The sequence below is a fragment of the Salvia splendens genome, chromosome 1 (genome assembly GCF_004379255.2).
Source record: "Salvia splendens isolate huo1 chromosome 1, SspV2, whole genome shotgun sequence".
NCBI lineage: Eukaryota > Viridiplantae > Streptophyta > Magnoliopsida > Lamiales > Lamiaceae > Salvia > Salvia splendens.
Window position 1 is genome coordinate 39,254,312 of NC_056032.1, and position 21,033 is coordinate 39,275,344.

The following is a 21,033-nucleotide window of genomic DNA, read 5'->3' on the forward strand; positions in this document are numbered from 1 at the left end:
ATATATATATATATATTACATGTAAATTCCGAGAGAACAATTTGTACGTTTCTTGACTCTAGTGGAGTAGGTATGGAAAGTAAAACCAAACCCACAATCAAGCAAGTCAAAATTGATAACTATCCAACTTTTCTCAATACGTTGTTTGTATTGGGCTGTTAAATGGTGGACTATTATTTGGGCCTGGGAAATTAAATGACCCAGATAACTGTGAGCTTGTGATTTGCCCTAGCCCACTTCCCAGGTGATATACACCCCCTCCTCACTCTCACCTCCTATTAATCTCATTCTCTCACTCTCTCTCTGCTCTCTGTGTGTGTCGATTGTGATTCCCTCTTCTCTCTCATCTTTGTGATGATCTCCAGTTGATTTCCACGGTGATCTTTCATGGTTTTAGAGTGATTGATCTTGTGTGAGTGATGGTGAAGGCAACTATTTCGTTTGCCTGAGTTCTGGAGAAACTAGAGTTTCTTATTTTGAGGGTTTCCTGTGAGGTTTGTTCGGTGAGAGGTTATATCCAGTGTTGAGGAGTGTTTTGGGGTTGGTTTCCGGTGTGTGAGGTGATTCACTTGAGGAACCTTCGGTGATCCCTTTAATCTTGGTTCTGGAAGAATAGATCTGCCGTATTGGCGGGTGGCTGAGCCATATTTGTGATCTATTGTGTTTCCAGTTGCTTCTTCTCTATTTCTTTGATCTTACTGCACTTGATCCGAGAGGATCCTACCTATTGTACTAACTAGGGTCTTGAAATGTGCAGGTTCTCGAAGGCTCAGAAGCGCATCCGGTCAAGGAGTGTGTGGTCCGAGTTAGCTAGCTATAATATGTTGTAATAGCTAGTTCATTTGTATAAAATTAGTCGTGTGGTTGATAGTTTGACTGAGCTATCTTGTATAAGGAAAAAGAGGACTCGGTAATTAGTGAATCCGGATAAGTCTGATCCCTACAGTGGCATCAAAGCCACGGGGGGACTATTCCGGTACGCCGAGTCGCTTAAAGGAGGTGGGCAAGTTGAACCCTCTCTCGAGTGGGGGTTTGCTCTGGTAAATTGGCTGTGACTCTCTCTAATTATTGCTGGTAGAAAGCCTTGGCAAGGATTGGGATTTTTTTTACTACTGGTAGAAAGCCTTGGCAGGGCTTAGGGTTTCTCAGTGTTTTCTCTATGTGTTTTGGCTTGCTTCTGTGGTTTCTTGGTGTTTTCTGATATCTGATCTCTTCTCACCTGACCACCAAGCACTCTATACTGCCTAAGTGACCCCCTGCACCCTCCAAGAGTGAGTGATTGCTAACTGGGATAGCCTTAGCCAGTGTTACTCGTGACAATCAGGGATTTGAGGTCTGGCCTGTGTATTTTGTGTGTTTTTGGGTGACATCTGTGAGAAAACTGTGTTCTGTCTGAGTGTATATGTCTATGTGTTTGACTGTGTGCAAAGTTATGTGTTCTTATTTTGCTCACTGTGTTCTTGCTAAAATTGTCTCAAAAATGTCTCAACCTATTGGTTTGGTTCCATTTAATGGAAAGAATGATTTTGTGATTTAGAAACAGAAATTGAAATGCATTTTGATTCAACAAAAAGTTTTCAAATTTGTGGAAGGTACTTTGCCCGAGGATACTTCTCCAGAAAAGCTGAGTGAAATGAATGAGTTGGCAAGGGCTACTATTATTCTCAATTTGTCTGATTCTGTGATTAGAAAAGTTGATCATATTGAATCTACTTCTAAAATGTGGAAATTGCTTGATACTCTGTTCACTGAAACATCTATGTCCTCTAGAATGTATTTGCTGGAAAAACTTTTCAAATTTAAGCTTGATTTGTCTAGGGATATTGATGATAATGTGGACAGATTTCAAAAGCTTGTGCAAGATATTAAAAGATCTGGTGATAAAACAATTGATGAATATACCAGTATTGCCTTAATGAATGTCATACTTGATTCTTACAGTGATGTGAAAGCTGCCATTAAATATGGCAGAGACTCTGCTCCCCTTGACTTGATAATTAGCTCTCTTAAATCTAAGGAACTTGAATTAAGGGAAAGGGCTTCTGATAAATCTATTGTCAACAAGGTTTTAAATGTTAGGGGTAAATCTAAATCAAGAGGGGGTTATGAATCAAATGTTGGTTCCAACTCAAGCTCAAACTCTAGGAAAAAGTTTAGGTCCAGGTCTAACAGTAGGGACCCTAAATCTTTCAGAAAATGTTATAATTGTGGAGAAGCTGTGCATTATAAAAGAGATTGTACCAAGCCTAAGAAGAATAAGCCTCCTAACTATAATAATAATAACTCTCAGATTGAAAATGTTGCAAATATGGCAAAATATGAAGTTGACAATGAATCTGTGTTTATGGTGCATGATTTGTTGAACATAAATGTCTCTCCTATGTGTCCTTTTACATCAAATGATTGGCTGTGTGATTCTGGTTGCACTTATCATGTTATTCCCTTCAAGGAAGTGTTCACTGAGATAAAACATGTGTTTAATACCTATGTGTCAATGGCTGATGACAAGAAGTGTGAAATTCTTGGTATTGGCACTGTATGTTTAAAATTTGAGAATGGCTATGTGTTGAACCTGAAGGATGTGAGATATGCTCCAGATTTGTGCTATAATTTAATGTCTTGTACTGCCCTGGAAACCTCTGGAATGGGTGGAAAGTGGGGGGAAGGTTGCATGAAAATCTGTAAGGGTTCTATGTGCTTGTTTAAGGCTAAAAGAAAGTGTGGTTTGTATGTCTGTACTGCTGTGCCTCTAACTTGTGAAAAAGCATGTGCCAATGTTGCGAAATCTGATAAACTGATGTTGTAGCATAATAGGCTAGGTCACATGAGTGAAAATGGGCTGCATATTCTGAAAAAACATGCTATCTTGTCTGATTCCGATGTTCATGGTGAATTGTCTTTCTGTGACACATGTGTTCTAGGTAAACAGCATAGGGTCACCTTCCCTACTCCAGTGCCTGCTAATGTTAGTAGAAATGTGTTGGAATATTTGCATATGGATGTGTGGGGCTCTGCCTCTGTGTCTTCCCACTCTGGGTCTGTGTATTTTCTGTCTATCATTGATGATTTTTCAAGAAAAGTGTGGTATTTATGATGAGACATAAGTATGATGTTTTTGGAAAATTTACTACTTGGAAAACCTTGATTGAAACTCAGACTGGAAAAAGGATTAAGGCAATTAGAACAGATAATGGTCTAGAATTTTGCAATAAGCAAATGGATGACATGTGTGCTGGTTTTGGAATAAAAAGACATAAAACTGTACCATATACCCCACAACAAAATGGAGTAGCTGAAAGAATGAATAGGACTTTACTTGATAAAGTGAGATGCATGCTATCTAAATCTGGTTTGTCCAAAAAATTCTGGGGTGAAGCTTTGTTGACTGCAACTTATCTGGTAAATAGGTCTCCTTCTGTACCTCTTTTAGGGCAATGCCCTGAATGTGTGTTTACTGAAAAATCCTTGAATCTTTCTCATCTAAGGGTGTTTGGGTGTTCTGCTTTTGTGCATACTAAAACTGACAAACTTGAACATATATATAGAAAGGGTGTATTCTTAGGATATCAAGAGGGTGTAAAAGGGTATAGAATTTGGTTGAGAGATGAGCCTATGTTCAAAGTCATTATCAGCAGGGATGTGGTGTTTAATGAAACTGAATTCCCCTGTTTGAGATTGGCTGATAATCCTGCTCTAGAGAATGTGGACAGTGACCCTCTTATTGAGGTGGAGTCCACAGATAAGCCCACTGATGTGGAGCATCCAGTGGATGCTTCAAGTGAGGTGGAGCAGCCATTCTGGAATACTACACCAATCTATACTCCTAGTGACACACCCAATGTGGGAAACCTACAAGTTAATGATGTGAACAATGTGCCTTTACCTGATAACAATGTTGATAATATGCATGCAAGTCCTATGAGAGTGAATGCTCCCTTACCTGCCCAGAATGTGTCAAATATTCCCTCAAGGATACAAAATGCTATTGATGCTCCAAATTTGAATGACTATGTGTTATCTAGGGATAGACCTAGAAGGCTGAATGTTAAGAAACCTGCCAGGTATGATGGTCATGTAGGGCTGGTTGCTTTGATAAATTTGGCTTTCAATGTGCATGAAACTGATGGGGATGAAACTCAAACTTATAAACAAGCTACTAAATCTAAGTTCTGGAAGGAGGAAATGAATTCACTTATAATCAACCTTACTTGGATACTTGTACCACTGCTTCTGGGTGCTTCTGTGGTTGACTGCAGGTGGCTGTATAAGCTTAAGAATGAGGTGGATGGTCTGAGGTACAAGTCCATATTAGTGGCCAAGGGTTTTACTCAACAAGGGGGGGTAGATTATACTGAAATATTTGCCCTTGTTGTTAAATTTACTATTGTGAGATTAATGCTTACTCTAAGTGCTCATTTTGATTGGGAATTAAAACAAATGAATGTTAAAACTGCCTTCTTGCATGGTGATTTGGATAAGCCAATATACATGAAACAACATGAAGGCTTTGTTGATCCTAAGTTTCCTAATCATGTTTGCTTGCTAAAAAAGGATTTATATGGTTTAAAACAGTCCCCTAGACAGTGGAACATTAAGTTCAATACTTGTATGCATAAGTTGGGCTTTGTTAGAAGTACTTTTGATGCATGTTTGTATGTTAAGAACCTTGGCTTTGTTCCTATCTTCTTGCTCTTGTATGTTGATGACATGCTGATTATGGGTCCATGTTTGAAAACCATAAGTGTTGTGCAAACTGCTTTGAGTGAAAATTTTGATATGAAAGACTTAGGGGATGCTAAGAAAATATTAGGAATCAATATTTTCAGAAATAGGAAATAGTGTGTACTTGTTTTGCATCAGGAACCCTATGTGCACAAAATTTTGAAAAAATTTAACATGTATGATGCTAAGCATGCTTCACTGCCCTTAGCTGCTCATTTTATGTTGAGTAAAAACCTATGCCCTCAATCTGAATATGATATCAATGCTATGAAGAAAGTTCCCTATGCAAATGCTATTGGATCTGTGATGTACTTGATGGTTAGTACTAGGCCTGATATTGCCTATGTTGTGTCTTGCTTGAGTAGATACATGTCTAATCATGGTCCTGCTCATTGGGAAGCTTTGAAATGGTTGTTGAGATATCTTAAGCATACTGCAAAGTATGGTCTATGCTATTCTAAATGTGAAGAAGGTGTGAAACTTGCTGGTTATGTTGATTCTAACTATGCTAATGATAGAGATAAGAGGAAGTCCACCACTTCCTATATCCTTACTGTGAGCAGAGCTTGTATTAGTTGGAAGTCACAATTGCAGCACATAGTGGCTCTATTCACTACTGAGTCAGAATACATTGCTATAACAGAAGCTATGAAAGAAGCTGTGTGGCTGAAGGGAGTGCTTTCTGAACTTAATTTTGAGAAAACTCCTCCTGTTGTGTTCTCTGATTCTCAATTTGCAATTCAGTTATGTAAAAATCATGTTTTCCATGATAGAACTAAGCACATTGATGTAAGATTCCATTACATTAGAGATATTTTAGAAAAAATGTGAAGTTTCTCTTTTAAAAGTGCACACTGATAAGAACCCAGCTGACATGGGAACTAAATGCTTACCACTTGAAAAGCTTATTTTCTGCATCAAGTTTTTACATTTTGACCTAGGATAGGTGCATGTCCCAGGGGTAAAAAGACCTCAGTCGCTTAATCTACTGTGGTAAGGATGATTAGTGGCTGGAGGCATTAAGTCCTATAGATTATTGGGTGTCAGCCCCTCTGGAGTCTGCAGACCTGGTGGTTTCCCTATGCTTATGAACTTTGTTCTTTGGTGCTATGGGGGCTACCTTGTAGGCTGTGATGATTTAAACCTTAGCCAATAGTGGTCCGTCCCATGTGTGCGGATTGGACAACGAATTACTCCTTCACTTGTGATCATGTCTTTATCGGGCATGACTTTTGTAAACAGTTCTTGTTGATATAAAGGGATGAGGGACCCACGAACCCTCCACCGTTAAGGTGTTTTTGAAAAAAAAAACCTTAGCCAATAGTGCAATTGGTTTCCCAGAATAATGTCCAAGATGGAGTATGTTGGTTGTATTGGGCTGTTAAATGGTGGACTATTATTTGAGCCTGGGAAATTAAATGGCCCAGATGACTGTGGGCTTGTGACTTGCCCTAGCCCACTTCCCAGGTGATATACACCCCTCTCCTCGCTCTCACCGCCTATTCATTCCCATTCTCTCACTCTCTCTCCGCTCTCTGTGCGTGTCGATTGTGATTCCCTCTTCTCTCTCATCTTTGTGATGATCTCCAGTTGATTTCCACGGTGATCTTTCATGGTTTTAGAGTGATTGATCTTGTGTGAGTGATGGTGAAGGCAACTATTTCGTTTGCCTGAGTTCTGGAGAAACTAGGGTTTCTTATCTTGAGGGTTTTCTGTGAGGTTTGTTCGGTGAGAGGTTAGATCCAGTGTTGAGGAGTGTTTTGGGGTTGGTTTCCGGTGTGTGAGGTGATTCACTTGAGGAACCTTCGGTGATCCCTTGAATCTTGGTTCTGGAAGAATAGATCTGCCCAATTGGCGGGTAGCTGAGCCATATTTGTGATCTATTGTGTTTCCAGTTGCTTCTTCTCTATTTCTTTGATCTTACTGCACTTGATCTGAGAGGATCCTACCTATTGTACTAACTAGGTTCTTGAAGTGTGCAGGTTCTCGGAGGCTTAGAAGCGCATCCAGTCAAGGAGTGTGCGGTCCGAGTTAGTTAGCTATAATCTGTTGTAATAGCTAGTTCATTTGTATAAAATCAGTCGCGTGGTTGATAGTTTGACTGAGCTATCTTGTATAAGGAAAAAAAGGTCTCGGTAATTAGTGAATCTAGATAAGTCTGATCCCTACCTAATCATTTTTTCTTCCTCAGCTTGTTCGACAATAAACAAATTACGACCACCGAAACTAAATTTATTTTTGCAAAACAAGATACTATTACATAAAACATTATCAAGCATGAAAATCCAAATAGCACATGCTCTAGTTGAATATTATTGAACCACATAATTAAGTTTGAAAAATTATAACTGAAAATTAATGACGCTATATAATAAAATACTGTATAATTATTAATTAGGATGGAAGGCTTATCAAGATGTACACTACATATATCTTTTCTTAGTGATTTTGTCGGTGAGCAAAAATGTTTGTTGTAGGAATACAATATGGGGATTTTTAGAGCATCCACGTCCGTGTTCTTGCCAACGAACACGGATGTGGGTCCAGACCCACTTTTACTCTTTATTCTTAGGTAAGAGCACAACACACACATCCGTACTCTTCTGTAAGTACAAGCTCAAGGGTCCCACCATTATATTATTCAATTTAAATAAAAACATTTCCACAATATTAAAATGCATTAAAAATAACCGGAATAATATTACAAATTACAAAAAAATTAAAAATTACATAATTAAAATCCTAAAAATTAAAATTTTCATAATTAAAGTCTTAAAAATTAAAAATTACATAATTTAAATCCTAAAAATTAAAATTACATAATTAAATTCATAAAATTAAAAAAAAACAACTACCCGTGGCCGAATTTCGTCCAAATGTGTTTGATTAGGTCTTCTTGTAGCTCAACGTGGGTTCGGGTATCGCGCATTGTGTGTCTTGTTTCGATGAATGTGTGTATTTGTAGATGATTTTGGGGATAATAAAAATAAAAAAAATAAAATATATTCCAGAAAAACGGTAAAAAAACGGCCAGATTTTTTGGATTCTGAATTTTTTTTTTAATTTTTGGTATTATTTTTTATTTTTTTTTAAAAAATTGAATTTCCAACGGAAATGCCGTTGGCCAATCAGAACGTGCCACGTCAGCTGCTCGCTGGCATGGACGTGCTCGATGCATCGAGCAGCGCCGCGCCAGTGGCAAGAGCGCATCGACGGACAGCTGTGCCGTGCCGCTGGGACGGACGGACGGACAACGTCCTGCTCACCGCCGCGGATGCTCTTAAATTTGTGATGACGTTTAATTTGTTACTATTACTAAAAGGAGAATGACCGAAAATCGACCCACACCGAATAAAAAAGAATTCGCTCAACCAGCTAGAATTCAGGATGAAGTATCATGCTTAATGTTAGAATTATAAGATGCTCATCTTTGGAATTTGGAACTTCAATATTTTGTCTTTATTAATTTTGCAAATCTCCACTAGCGCATAACATTTTTCTTAAATCATCTCAATCAAGATACTACGAATTAGATCTACCGGCTACAATTCAGGACGAGGTATCATGGTCAATGTTAACTATTTTCTTTTTATTTCGTCCATAAAAAGTACTTTTTCCATCCCATAATAGACACTACTAGAAAAATTGCTTCTCACTACACTTTTTTTATCACACTTTATAAAAAGTGCCAGCATAGATGTACTATCTACACACTAGCTTTTCACTGCACTTTATAATATATTGTTACTGCACTTCAACATAAAAAGTGTCATCATAGATGTACTATCTACACACTACCTCTTACTACAGGTACCCGGTGCTGCACTTCATCAAGTGCCATTATAGATGAAGTGTCAGCACAGTAATTTTCTAGTGACAATTTTAAGTGTCATTACAAGCCAATTTTCTAGTAGTGAGATGTCACGCTTTCCTTTTCAGTTTGTCCCATAAATAACGTGACATTTTCTTTTTTGGAAAAAATTATCTCTCACATTAATATAAATATACTATTTTCTCTCTCCACCAAACACACAAAACAACATCTCCTAAAATTCTGTGTCGTTCTCCAACTATGACATGTATTATGGGATGATAGAACTTTCTAATTTGGAAACTCATTTCTCACTAATGAGGTGGGATCCATTCCCCACAATAACACTTTAAGGGGTCATGTTTAGTTGACGGGAAAGTAAAGTTGACAAAGAAAATGTTCTGAGGAAAATGAATCCTTGGAATATGATTTCTAACAACGTTACTTTCATGTGTTTGGAATATATCAAGATTTAAATTTTTTTTATTTTATTTAAACACTAAAGTAAAAATATAATAACTAATTTTTTATTAATAAAATAATAATAATAATAATAATAATAATAATAATAATAATTAAACATAATTATAAAAATTATATTATTATATTTATTATTTTGATGGATAATTTAATAATTGTATTTATATTTTCTTAATTTATGAGTTCATAACATTATAATCACAAATGATAAAATAAAAAATATAATTATTACTATAATAATTAAATTATAATTATATTTACAAATATTATAATTAAATATATTTCATTAACACTTTGTTAATTAATTATTAATTCCTAAAATAATAAAAATATAAATATAAATAATTATATTGTACTCCCTCCGTCCCTGAAAATTTGTCCCAACTTTCCTTTTTCGTCCGTCCCCCAAAATTTGTCCCATTTCACTTTTACCATTTTTGGTAGTGGACCCCACATTCCACTAACTCATTCCTACTCACATTTTATTATAAAACTAATATATAAAAGTCAAGCCCACATTCCACTAACTTTTTCAATCCACTTTCCATTACATTCCTTAAAACCCGTGCCCGGTCAAACCGGGACGAATTTTGGGGGACGGAGGTAGTAATTATTAATATTAATAATAGTAAATAATACAATAGTACTATAATTGTACCAATTATAATTATAATTATAATTGTGATTATAATTATAATTATAATTGTGATTATAATTATTTATATTTTAATTAAGAGTTTGATTTATAATTTAAAATATTAATTATTAATAAACAATAATAATAGTTGAATAAAATTATATGCTCCACTATATTAAATATCTAAATACATAAGAATCCTAAAATTTGGAAAAAGAATACCTAAGAAAAGTTAGGATTTAGAATCCTGAAAAGTTATATTATTTTCCTTATTTTCAGGATTCTGATTACTTTCCGTTTGATTAAAAACCAAAACAAACACAAGAATTTAAAAATTAAAGATTCAGATTACTTTCCCAGCTACAATCCTGGTAACCAAATATTACCTAAAAACTTTTTCTTTCTATCTCTCTTACTTTTCCAATTATGCATTAAAACTCGTGTCGAACCAAATGCTCATACTCTTTGGGGACGAAGGGAGTAGAATATTATTAGCCATTTACGAACACATACCTAGTCGAGGTCTGATTTCTCTTCTCGTGGGTGTGGTAAAAGGCGGGAGTGGTGATGAGCGGCAATAGAAATCAATGCAATATCTTTTTATATTATTTCCTCCGTCCATAAAAAAGAGTCTTATTTTGCTATTTTTCTCAATTCAAAAAATGGAAAGTCTCTCTCACATATTCCAGTTTTTCTTCTTCTCTCTCCTATTTTACCTACTTTTTTTCTCACTCTCTCTCTTACTTTACTTATTTACTTACTTTTTCTCATTCTCTTTTTTTACCTTACTAATTTTGCATTAAAACTCGTGTCATTTATAAATGAGACTAATTTTTAAGGACGTAGAGATTACTACTTATATTAGGGATGAAAGAATATTTTTGAAAAACTTAAATAATTAAAACTTTAAAAGGATAATTTCATCCATATACAGATTGTTACCAAACATCCCAAGCGTACTAACTAGATACGACAAGAGCAAACCAAATATCATTAATGATATAAAACGTTTTCATAGATAATAAAATCAATAACATGATCACTATGTTAACTTGTGTTTGCATTGCTCCCCAACCAAACACGACTTTACTAGTCACTAGCACACTTTTTAAGCGTATAAAGTCATTAGTAATGTGACATATAATACTAATAATTTGCAATTGTGTATATAACTTAATGGATTATGATTGTGATATCACGGACTCATATGGTATGGTTTGATGTTATGATGGCTATAAAATGGTTTTGTTAATGGTTTTGTTAATGGTTTTGAAAATATCTTGCATTAGAGCGAGAGGTCGAGTAGGGAAAATGGGTGTGACAGACGTTGAAATCCCACTAATTAATTGCGACAGAGAGAGCAACCTCAAATTTCTTGGTTGAATCTTGAATATGAATGTACGATGTTAAACAGTCAAATTAAATATCATGACCTTTGTTGGAAAAAAGAGCTTATATTATGAATATTGAATACCGTAATTAATTATTTGATTAATTAATTATTATTTAATTAGGATGAATCCGGATGCACACACATATTTTCTTAATTATTTTGTCATTAAGCAAAGTTGTTTATTTTTGGAATACAAATAGGGATTATTAAATTTGAGATGACTTATTATAAGTGACCAAAATTCTATTCACACCCTATGGTCAAAATAATAAATATAGATCCACTAGCAAGAATTCAAGATGAAGGATCATTGGAATATGGAAAGAACTTCCTCCGTCCCTAATAATTTGTCAACATTTGATATGACACGAGTTTTAAGAACATGTAATAGAAAGTGGATTGAAAAAGTTGATGACATGTGAGACCTATTTTTATACATTAATTTTACAATAAAATGTGAGTAATAATGAGTTAGTTGAATGAAGCCACTACCAAAAATTGGGTAAAAGTGAAAGGTGACAAATTTTTAGAGACAGATGAAAGTGGAAATAAGTTACAAATTTTATTCGTGCAAACATTTTTCTTGTACGCAAATCCTCTTATTCAAATAAAGTAAGAAATCTTAAATTTGGAATTCATTTTCAACGCCTACATCCAATTATCGTTGAAGGATTGGTTAAAACAAGTTTTTTTGGTGGAAAAGCATCGAAAACAAAAGTTACATTAGGGTCCAGTGGGTAACATGGAATTAAGGATGTGGAATTAAAATTTGAGTGTTCAATTCTGATGTTTGGTACCACAGTATATTTGAGTTTGAAATTGAATTATAATTAAAATTTCTCTTCAATTTCACAATTTAAATTCAATATAAAAATAGAATATTAAAATTCCAAATAATTACAAAATCATACACACATACACATAGTTACAAAATCTCTCTCTCCTCTCTCTCTCTCTCTCTCACGCACTTAGACACACACTACACATCACACACGATACACTACACACACATACTACACACTCATGTGAGTGTGTGTATAATTTTTTTAAATTCAATTTCTTACCAATTATATTATATCCACCAAATTAAATAAAGGATTTGGAATTGAATTATAACTCAATTCCGTAGAATTCTAATTCTAATTCCAATTCAATTCTAATTTTGTGTACTGACCCTTATTTTTTCTAGATAAACGTTATGTTTGCACCTTGTCTACTAATCTTAATATTATCAAAAGTTTCACTATTTTCATTTTAATAGTATTAAAAATAAAATAAAAATATATCAAATCCTACTAACAAATTAACAATCATTTTCTAGAAATCGATCATTTTGTTTTCTCAAAATAACTAATTTTAATATTATAACAAATTGCCTCTTTCAAAACATACAACTGAAAAAATAAGTAATTGAAAATAATGAACATTTATTTTAACAACAACGCTCATTAATATCGTAAAAATAAATAATACTCCATCCGTCCCATAATATGAGTCACTTTTATTTTGGGCACAATTCTTGGGCTCTCATAAAATATATCTGCAACACTGAACACTCATAAATGCGTAAATTTGAGGCTATTTCTTGCCATAACCAAGAAGACCAACAAGTCCTTCAAATTATAAACTTTGAATAAATTCTTTTTGCCACAAATGTCTTAAAAATTAGTAGTAATACAAATTATTGAAAGTGTGAGAATTCCCAACCGGACGCAAATAAATTTTTTTTGGACATATTTTGATCGTACACCGTGAAATCTACATGGCTTAGTCTGAATTTATACATAAAACGACATTCTTCCAACGCCCTAATTCTTGAATTCGACATCGAATAATATGCCGTAGATATGTCCGATTTGAAGAATTGAAACAAACGGAGTAGCGAGCTTCTAATTTGATGTATCACACATGGATCGACGGAAAGTTGCTCTACAAAACTTCAAACATCTCAAGACCTCTTTCATTTGTATCTACAAACTTCATAAACCTCTCCTCTCCTTCTACTTTCACCAATCCAATTTCCAATCACAGTTCAAAACAACAATATAATAATAATACTATTAATCAAACCAAAATTACCCCAAAAAAGCGATTTGAAATTCAGAGCTAGATTAGGTTTACATTTAGAGTGATATTTCGCGGTCAATTGAGTTGATTGAAAACGGAGGATGCTGCTTATCTGCCTCAGCCGATCGTCTAAGCCTGAGCAATGCTTCGAGAACAATGACAGTAACCAATAGAAAACCAAGGAGAAATCCATATCCAATCTTCCAAGCTTGGCCTGCATCAGCGATGTGGATTCCCAGAAGAATATTAACTGCTCCGAAGAAGAGGCAAATCCTCCCCACCCAGTTGTGGTACCAATTCCAGTATCGCCGATACTTGCTGTCGGAGTTCGGACGCGTGAAGAAAGCAAGCACCTGTGCAACAAAATTCGTTCCTTCACCTTTCTTATTATACTCCTATAAACTACTTTTCCAAATTAATGTACTAAACCGGGCCTAAAAAATTTGCGCTCCAAATCGGGCCGGGCTTTTTATGCGATTATGCCCACTCTTAATTTTACGACTACAATTTTATTCTACTGTCTTTTAAAATTGTGAACTTCTCAAATTTTACCGAATTTTAATGTATAGTTGATAAAGTAAAAGAGATAAAGAGATTGGAGTGTTGTTAACGGAGAATAAATCTCACCTTATAATAAAAAAAGAAATCACAAAATAGAAAATTTCCAATTTTAAAGAACAAAACAAAATGAAAATAATTTTCATTTTAAAGGATGAATGAAGTAGTTTTTTCAACTTTATTTTTTATGCTTATTAGGTAGGATATGTTGGGTCAATATTCAGTTCATTTTGTCTAAGACATAAAATAGTACTCCAGGTTAGACCTGCCCAAGGTATATCGAATTGGCGGTTAAAATCAAAATCGTAACCACCGGTTACAGCCGAACCGAAACTATCGATTTTTGAACCGTGGTTCAGTTCATGTTCAAATTTTTTTGAACCGAAACTGTGCCGAAACCGCCGGTTCCGGGCGGTTCCAAACCGGAACTACGAAAACGCCGGGAAACCGTGAAATCAAGCTGGAACCGCAAAAAATCGTAAAAACCCGCCGGAAAACCGCCGGAAAACCGAAACCGAAATCGGCGGTTATGGAACCGGAATCGCGAAACACCCTCTCGGTTCGGTTCCGGTTCGGCAATTTCCAAAACCGGAACCGTCGATTCCAGAACCGTGGGCACCTATACTCCAGGTCAGTTTAAAGCACGCGAGACAACGCTTTATTTGTTAGGACCCTAGCCAAATCCTAGATCACTCCACTTAGCTTAATTAGTAATCTAATGCTAGAGGTGGTATTAATGATTCTCCTCCCTTTTTTAGGGGTAAGCAGAATATATACACTTCGATCTGAATTAAAATTAAAATCAAAATTTAATTGAAAACAAATCAGATTTTTAAATTTTGGATGTTCATATTGGATATGTCAAAATCCAAAGTAATCCGAAATATATTTATATGGAGTATATGCCAAAAAATCATTAACCTAGCCAATATAAAGTGTGTTGAAAAAATGTCTTTGTATTGAATAATTCTAATGGTGTTTGACATTACATTTTCGGATTTTATTAATTGATTCTTCAAATATTCAAATTTTTATATGTAATTTTGGAATTTTCAGATTGGGCCGGATTTCGTACAATTCACAACTCGGATCGGATTGAATTTATTTATTTTTTTATAAAATATTAGATTTTCGAATTAGATGGGATTGAATTAGATTCACTGTCACGTTCTTTCTACCCCTTGTCTCTTTTACGACCGGCGTGCGTGCGTGCGTGTGTTTAATAAACTTTAATGTGGGTGGGGCGACGAAGGAAACGAGATGAATTTTATGATCTGATTAATAAAATAATCTAACTTATCAAACATCTCAATTTTTTTTGGTTATTTTCTTCGGTTTTAATTTACTCTCTAATTTTAATAATTATATTGAAGAAAGCAAACCTGTAGAATGGTGATGACGAGAAGGAAAATCCCAATCCCCCTGTGTGCAGGGAAGAAAACATGCATCTTGGTATAAAGCGACACTCCAACAATCACCGCCGCAACTCCCAGCAAGAAACCAATGAACTGAATCGGCACATGAAAGTAATACCACACTTTATTATCCTTCCGGCTCAGATATCTCGCCAGAATAGCCCCCGTGGGGAGGAAGAATCCCCACCCCAGCACCGCCAGCGTCCCGTGAGTCCTCCTGTCTTTCAAAATTCCCGGAGACGGAGACGAATACGACTCAACACCGCTGCTGCTGTCGTCCGTTTTACCAGCTGAGAAATCGAAGTATATGGTTGTCTTGTCTTGGTGGACAGTGAGGCGGTGGTGGTGTGGTGGTTTGGTGCTGAAAGCTAGCAGAAGCGGCTGCGTTTTGAGGGTGGTGTTGAATTTAAGCTGGAAGGATAGGTATATGGTTGCCCCCTGCACGGCCACGTACGGCGGCACATTTGTCAGGGGGAGTTCACCCCGGTCGGGCTTGATCTCGCTCGGGGTGAACCCCTTTATGTGGTACTGTTTTATCCTTCCTTGCCCCTCTTGATTCACCCATCCCACTATGCAGCTTGAGTTCAGCATCTTCCCGTCTCGCGAGAAGCCGATCCCGACCCATCCGCTCGTGTAGATGGTCGATAGCACGATCGTGATCTCGTTGTCCTTCGACTTGGAATACTGCGGTGCACCAAATAAAAAGACTGGTTGGTTGTAAAGACTAGCAAAAAATGTACATAGTAATGCAGAAAAAAAAAGACTGGACGGGGGTTACGTACCCTTAACAGATATGAGTTCCATAGTGGGTGGCAGACCATATTAGGTAGGTTGCTGTAAGGGAAAGGGAGAAATGTGGTGAGATCAGTGCTGCAGAGGCCTTTCCTTCCGTCACCGCCTTCTTCTTCCGCCCCATCTAAGACCATGTAACTACTCATCAAGCTTGCAAAAATGAAGGCCCATTTTGATACTCTCCACCGCCCCTCCATCGCTACCACAGGCTGATGTGAGCCCTGCCAAGAGTCTAACCAATTTTGTAGAGGCTTGTTTGGTGGGAATATGAAGAGGTGTCTTGATTTTGAAGCTTATGGCTGCGTATGGTGGTGGTGGGTCTGAGCACGGTGGTTGGAGGTGGCAGGTGATCATCATCATTCCCGCCAAATTCTTCAAGAAAAAATGAATGAGCCCTTCCAGCTGTTTGTCTCTGTCACATACCAAACTTTTGATTGGAAAAAAAAAAGAGAGAAAATATTAAGAGTTTATAAGTATGTAAATTCATTACAAATTAGGTGAAACTAAGAGTCTCTGGTTCACTGTCATTATTATGAAACTGATCACTTGGCTAACTTGTACAAATCCATCTAATTAGCCTCTGCCATTTCCATATCATGTTTCAATCACACCATACCACTCACTCTCTTCAAGATGAGAGGTAAAACATTCTATACTTACTATACAAAAGAAAAAACACAAGCATAGTTTACAAGAGCTAGAAAACACAAAAACCCTCAAGTTCATCTCCACATTCACCTTTTCCACAAACCCAAAGAAACACACTACAAAAGCAACCAAGATTCTTCAAAACTAACTCAACTGCGGTGCAGCCCCGGGCCTCGATCTAGGCATCCTATAGATATGCTCCTCACCACTAACTTGATCCACTTTGAAGATCCACTTGCTCTTATCCATCTTCACCTCACCCCCCTCCCTTCCAACGCTATAACTCCCCGACTTGCTCCTCCCAAACCCGCTGCCCTTCCCAATCATCGTAACCTCCATCCCCCTCCCAATAGGATGCGTCATGGACCGGACCCTCTCAACCCGTTTCAAGCACCCTCCCAGCCCCTTCCCCCCATCCAACAGGTTACTAGTCACCACTACCGATCTTTTCAGGTTCACATCCAACGACTCCTGCAGCCGGTCATAGTCATTGGCCTTGCTGTCCACGAGAGAGAAGTCGACGCTCTCATAGTTGAGCAGCACCTGAGCAGGGTCCCCTGTTTTGAACTCCACCATGTCACTGAGGCCTAATTCCTCGATGGTCTCCCGGGACTTGATCAGCTCGGATTCGGGGAGGATGCAGACGAGCTTCCCCCCTGTCTGCCGGGCAGCTGCTGCTAAGGCGACCGTGAATGGGGACACCTCAGATGTCACCTGCACGATTAGTTTAGCACTCATCCCGGCTGCTAATGCAGAGATGAACTCGTTGCTCTCGGGCTTCTGCGCACGCAAGCTGCTAGGCTTCTTGGCTGTGCCACACTGTTCAAAACCACAAGAGCTTCAACATCAAAATCTACAAACACAATTCTACATTGCAATCATTCTTATCACATTTCCATCATCTCAAAAGGAATTAAAATTAAAACGGCTAACTTACTACACCATAATTCATGATTCTTCGAATTTCTTATTGCACCTACAATTATACAAACATCATTTCCAGCAAAGGAATGCTAAGTAGACAAATCCATAATTATAAGGAAAAGGATATAATAAATTAATAAACATCCAAGATTGATTGTAATTCACATGACATGATTTCTTTGATGGGGATTTAAATTCAAAATCGAGTCCAATAGATTGGACCTGCATTGAAAAAATTGATAAAAAAGAATTTGAGATTGAAAAAAAAAGATATAAACACCTATATATATATACCAATTTGAGGGCATCAAAATATGCATTTGTAGCGTGTTTCGGAGACCAATCCATTTGTTGATGGTGGAGTTTATGGCAAGAGTTCCTGGAAACAAATTTGTTTTGCTATAGGCAAAATAAGTTGGATCGGTCAAGGGTTTTTGTTTATGTTTTTTTCCTCAGTAATATACAAAAAATTGGTTCATGTATAGCATTGGGATTTAGAAGAGACGATTAAGGAGATTCAACAATTACTATTGGCTTGTAAAATTAGATTGTTCATTTATATATAAACTTCAGGCACATATTTTGACCGTTAAATATAAATTTTCAAACATCATGTCCAACTTTAGATAAAATGAAAGCACAACATCAATAGATAAAGATAATTGCTTTTTGGAGGAAGAAATAAATACATACTAGTATAATTTATTATTAAGACAAAAAATTGGTAACCACACAAAATAAAATATTACAATCATGTCCCTTGTTTATATGATCATTGATCAATATAAAGATGAAAGAGTAAGATTTATGAAAGATCAAAAATAAAATATTACTCCAGGTAGACATGCCCACCGGTTCCGGTTCCGGCGGTTAACCGCCGCGGTTCCGGTTACGGAACCGGAACCGGCGCAATATTCCCGAACCGGAACCGTCACAATTCGGTTCGCGGTCCGGTTCAGGTTCAAGATATTTCGAACCGGAACCGTCACCGAACCGGCGGTTCGGGACGGTTCGGAACCGGCGGTTAACCGTGGAACCGCCGGTTCCGGCGCTTAAATCGAGGCAGAGGGATGGGGGCCGGTGCTGATCTTCCAAACCGGTCGGAACCGCCGGTTTTTCGGCGGTTAACCGGAAAAACCGGCGGTTAACCGCCGGTTTAGTGGCTTTCGAGGCGGCGCGGAGCACGAGGCGACAATGGAGCAGCTTTTGCAGACGGTTCGTTGACCGAACCGGCGGTTTTATTTCGGAAACCGGCGGTTTTGGCCCGGAAACCGGCGGTTCCGGCGGTTCCGGCGGTTTTTCCGCCAAAACCGCCGGTTTTGTGAAATTTCAATTTTTTTTTTAAAATTTCAAATTCGAATTCTTCCATTTTCCCCCTCATTTTTTTCTATAAATACCCCCCTCTATCCTCATTTACATTCACCCCACTCTTGTGTTAATAAGAGTTTCTCTCTTCAATCTCCCAATTCTCTCTCTTTGTCTCCAATTTCTCATTTGTGTTATTGTGCTTCCATTTAATTACGCAAGTGCTACTCTTATTACGCATTGTTATACACTTATACAGTTATACTTGTTCCCGTAGTTCTATAAGTTGTCTTTCTTTCTCAATTACTAAAACAAAAAAAAATATATTATTCCATATTTCTACATTTCTACATACCATTCCAATATGTCTTCATCCCGAGAAGGTCGTGTTGATAAGGGAAAGGGAAAGGCCAAGAGGCCATCTCGGAGATCCGTTATTGATGAAATTTCTCAAATGAACATGGATGAGTGGCAGGTTAATATTTATTATCTACTAATTTCATTAATTTTGAATTACATTTCATTATTGTTCATAATTTTATTTTGTATTTACAATACAAATATTATTTTGTAGGCTCGAGAAGAGCAAGAGCCGGATTTCGACTTCCGTGTAGAGAGTGATGGTGAAGAATTTTCTTCCGATGGCGATGACGAGGTCAGAAGCGATAGCACTCAACATTAGCAATGAGTCGACGGGGGCGGTGAACGGCGAGCACTGCCGACCAAAAAGGTAAGCAAGGTAAGAGAACTACGTGGGCTTTGATTCCTCAATAAAATTGTGGATACGTAGGCACCTCAACTTAAATTTGAAAAGTTTAACTTCGAAAGTTTAAGTTGAGCTCAAGCCCTTTTCAAATTTTTTTTTCCCCCTATTTCATAGATCATTCAGGATGCGGCTAAGTTGTACTTGAAGATCATTAAAATATATTCCCCATTTGATAAATATCAAATGCGGAATATATTTTAATGATCTTCAAGTACAACTTAGCCGCATCCTGAATGATCTATGAAATTTTTTCTCGGAATCAACCTTTTTTTCTTGCAAAATGTTGCCCATTTTCTAAGCAAACACATATCAGCACGCTATATACACATTGCTGCATTTCTAATAGGGGCAATTTGATCTTCCAAAGCAATCAATGCATCTCGAACACACATAGTCAGAACATTATTCAAGCATCTAGCATGGAAAAAATCAGAACAAACTATCTATTAGTACTAATTTTTTCCATGCTAGATGCTTGAATAATATTCTGACTATGTGTGTTCGAGATGCATTGATTGCTTTGGAAGATCAAATTGCCCCTATTAGAAATGCAGCAATGTGTATATAGCGTGCTGATATGTGTTTGCTTAGAAAATGGGCAACATTTTGCAAGAAAAAAGGGTTGATCCCAAGGTAAGAGAACTACGTGGGCTTTGATTCCTCAATAAAATTGTGGATACGTAGGCAACTCAACTTAAATTTGAAAAGTTTAACTTTGAAAGTTTAAGTTGATCTCAAGCCCTTTTCAATTTTTCCTTTTTCCCCCCCATTTCATTTTTTTTAATTTACCTTCCGAGTCCGACGAGGCGACGAGCCGACGACACTTGTAAATTATATTACATTGTTGTATGTTGTTGTATTGTATACTTATGTATTGTAAATTGTAATGTATCGTTGTCCGTTACAACTCAAAATCAATAAAATTTATTTCATTTTCTCCTTATTCGTCTTATTTGTGCTTGAATTATGCATTGTCTTGTTCCGATTTGTTGTATAAAGCCAAATTTCAAATTAAAAAAAAAATATATAATAATTGAACCGGCGAAACCGCCGGTTCAAAAACCGGAACCGCCAAAACCGCCGCAAAACCGGCGGTTCCGAACCGGAACCGGAACCGCCCGGTTTTCGAACCGGAACCGGAACCGGAACCGTGAAATAGCCTCACGGTCCGGTTCCGGTTCCGCTTCCGCCAAAACCGGAACCGCCGGTTTTCGAACCGTGGGCAAGTCTCCAGGTTTGAAAAACATTTTCCCATTTCACCAAAATTATTAAATTAATATAAGTTCAAGTCAGTACAAGCTTGGGGGTGTAGCTCATATGGTAGAGCGCTCGCTTCGCATGCGAGAGGCACGGGGTTCGATTCCCCGCACCTCCATTTTATTTTTTTCTCTCTTTCAAACTTATTAATAAAATAATAATACTACTATAGCACTACCCCTAAATTAATCAATTCAATATTACTTTTTTTTAAAATATTATAGTAGTACTTCACAATTCATATTTATTTAAAATTTT

The 21,033-nt window shown here is 36.9% G+C and overlaps 3 protein-coding genes and 1 non-coding gene across 5 annotated transcripts; 2 read left to right on the top strand and 2 right to left on the bottom strand.

Moving 5' to 3' along the window:
- The first annotated feature begins 4,896 nt into the window (after positions 1 to 4,896).
- On the top strand, positions 4,897 to 5,553 carry LOC121787282 (secreted RxLR effector protein 161-like). The gene has a single exon (XM_042185998.1). It carries the CDS (start codon positions 4,897 to 4,899, stop codon positions 5,551 to 5,553), a length of 657 nt encoding a protein of 218 aa, XP_042041932.1.
- A 7,369-nt stretch (positions 5,554 to 12,922) lies between these two features.
- Positions 12,923 to 16,203, bottom strand: LOC121750563 (cytochrome b561 and DOMON domain-containing protein At3g61750-like). The gene is made up of 3 exons (XM_042145123.1): positions 15,866 to 16,203; positions 15,051 to 15,767; positions 12,923 to 13,463 (listed from the first exon to the last, which is right to left on the bottom strand). Exons 1-3 carry the CDS (start codon positions 16,070 to 16,072, stop codon positions 13,167 to 13,169), a joined length of 1,221 nt encoding a protein of 406 aa, XP_042001057.1. The 5' UTR covers positions 16,073 to 16,203; the 3' UTR covers positions 12,923 to 13,166.
- Positions 16,204 to 16,368: 165 nt separating this feature from the next.
- LOC121750881 lies at positions 16,369 to 17,953 on the bottom strand. 2 transcript variants are annotated; one of them, XM_042145532.1, is made up of 2 exons: positions 17,742 to 17,953; positions 16,369 to 17,342 (listed from the first exon to the last, which is right to left on the bottom strand). In XM_042145532.1, exons 1-2 carry the CDS (start codon positions 17,793 to 17,795, stop codon positions 16,668 to 16,670), a joined length of 729 nt encoding a protein of 242 aa, XP_042001466.1. In that variant the 5' UTR covers positions 17,796 to 17,953; the 3' UTR covers positions 16,369 to 16,667. The 2 variants fall into 2 exon arrangements, with proteins under 2 accessions (XP_042001466.1, XP_042001475.1); XM_042145541.1 differs by having other exon boundaries at positions 17,461 to 17,953.
- A 2,867-nt stretch (positions 17,954 to 20,820) lies between these two features.
- TRNAA-CGC lies at positions 20,821 to 20,893 on the top strand. Its single transcript has one exon. It is a non-coding gene; the product is annotated as a tRNA-Ala (tRNA).
- The last annotated feature ends 140 nt before the right edge of the window (positions 20,894 to 21,033 follow it).

What these genes read in the sequence shown, in the direction of transcription:
- LOC121750563 (XM_042145123.1), bottom strand. Translation starts at nt 16,072, where the DNA reads ATGGAGGGGCGGTGGAGAGTATCAAAATGGGCCTTCATTTTTGCAAGC. An exon ending in GGAACTCATATCTGTTAAGG is followed by an intron (nt 15,768 to 15,865) that starts GTACGTAACCCC and finishes GGTGCACCGCAG; the next exon opens with TATTCCAAGTCGAAGGACAA. An exon ending in TCGTCATCACCATTCTACAG is followed by an intron (nt 13,464 to 15,050) that starts GTTTGCTTTCTT and finishes TTTGTTGCACAG; the next exon opens with GTGCTTGCTTTCTTCACGCG.
- LOC121787282 (XM_042185998.1), top strand. Translation starts at nt 4,897, where the DNA reads ATGTATGATGCTAAGCATGCTTCACTGCCCTTAGCTGCTCATTTTATG.
- LOC121750881 (XM_042145532.1), bottom strand. Translation starts at nt 17,795, where the DNA reads ATGGATTGGTCTCCGAAACACGCTACAAATGCATATTTTGATGCCCTC. An exon ending in ATTTTGATGCCCTCAAATTG is followed by an intron (nt 17,343 to 17,741) that starts GTATATATATAT and finishes GGTTTTGAACAG; the next exon opens with TGTGGCACAGCCAAGAAGCC.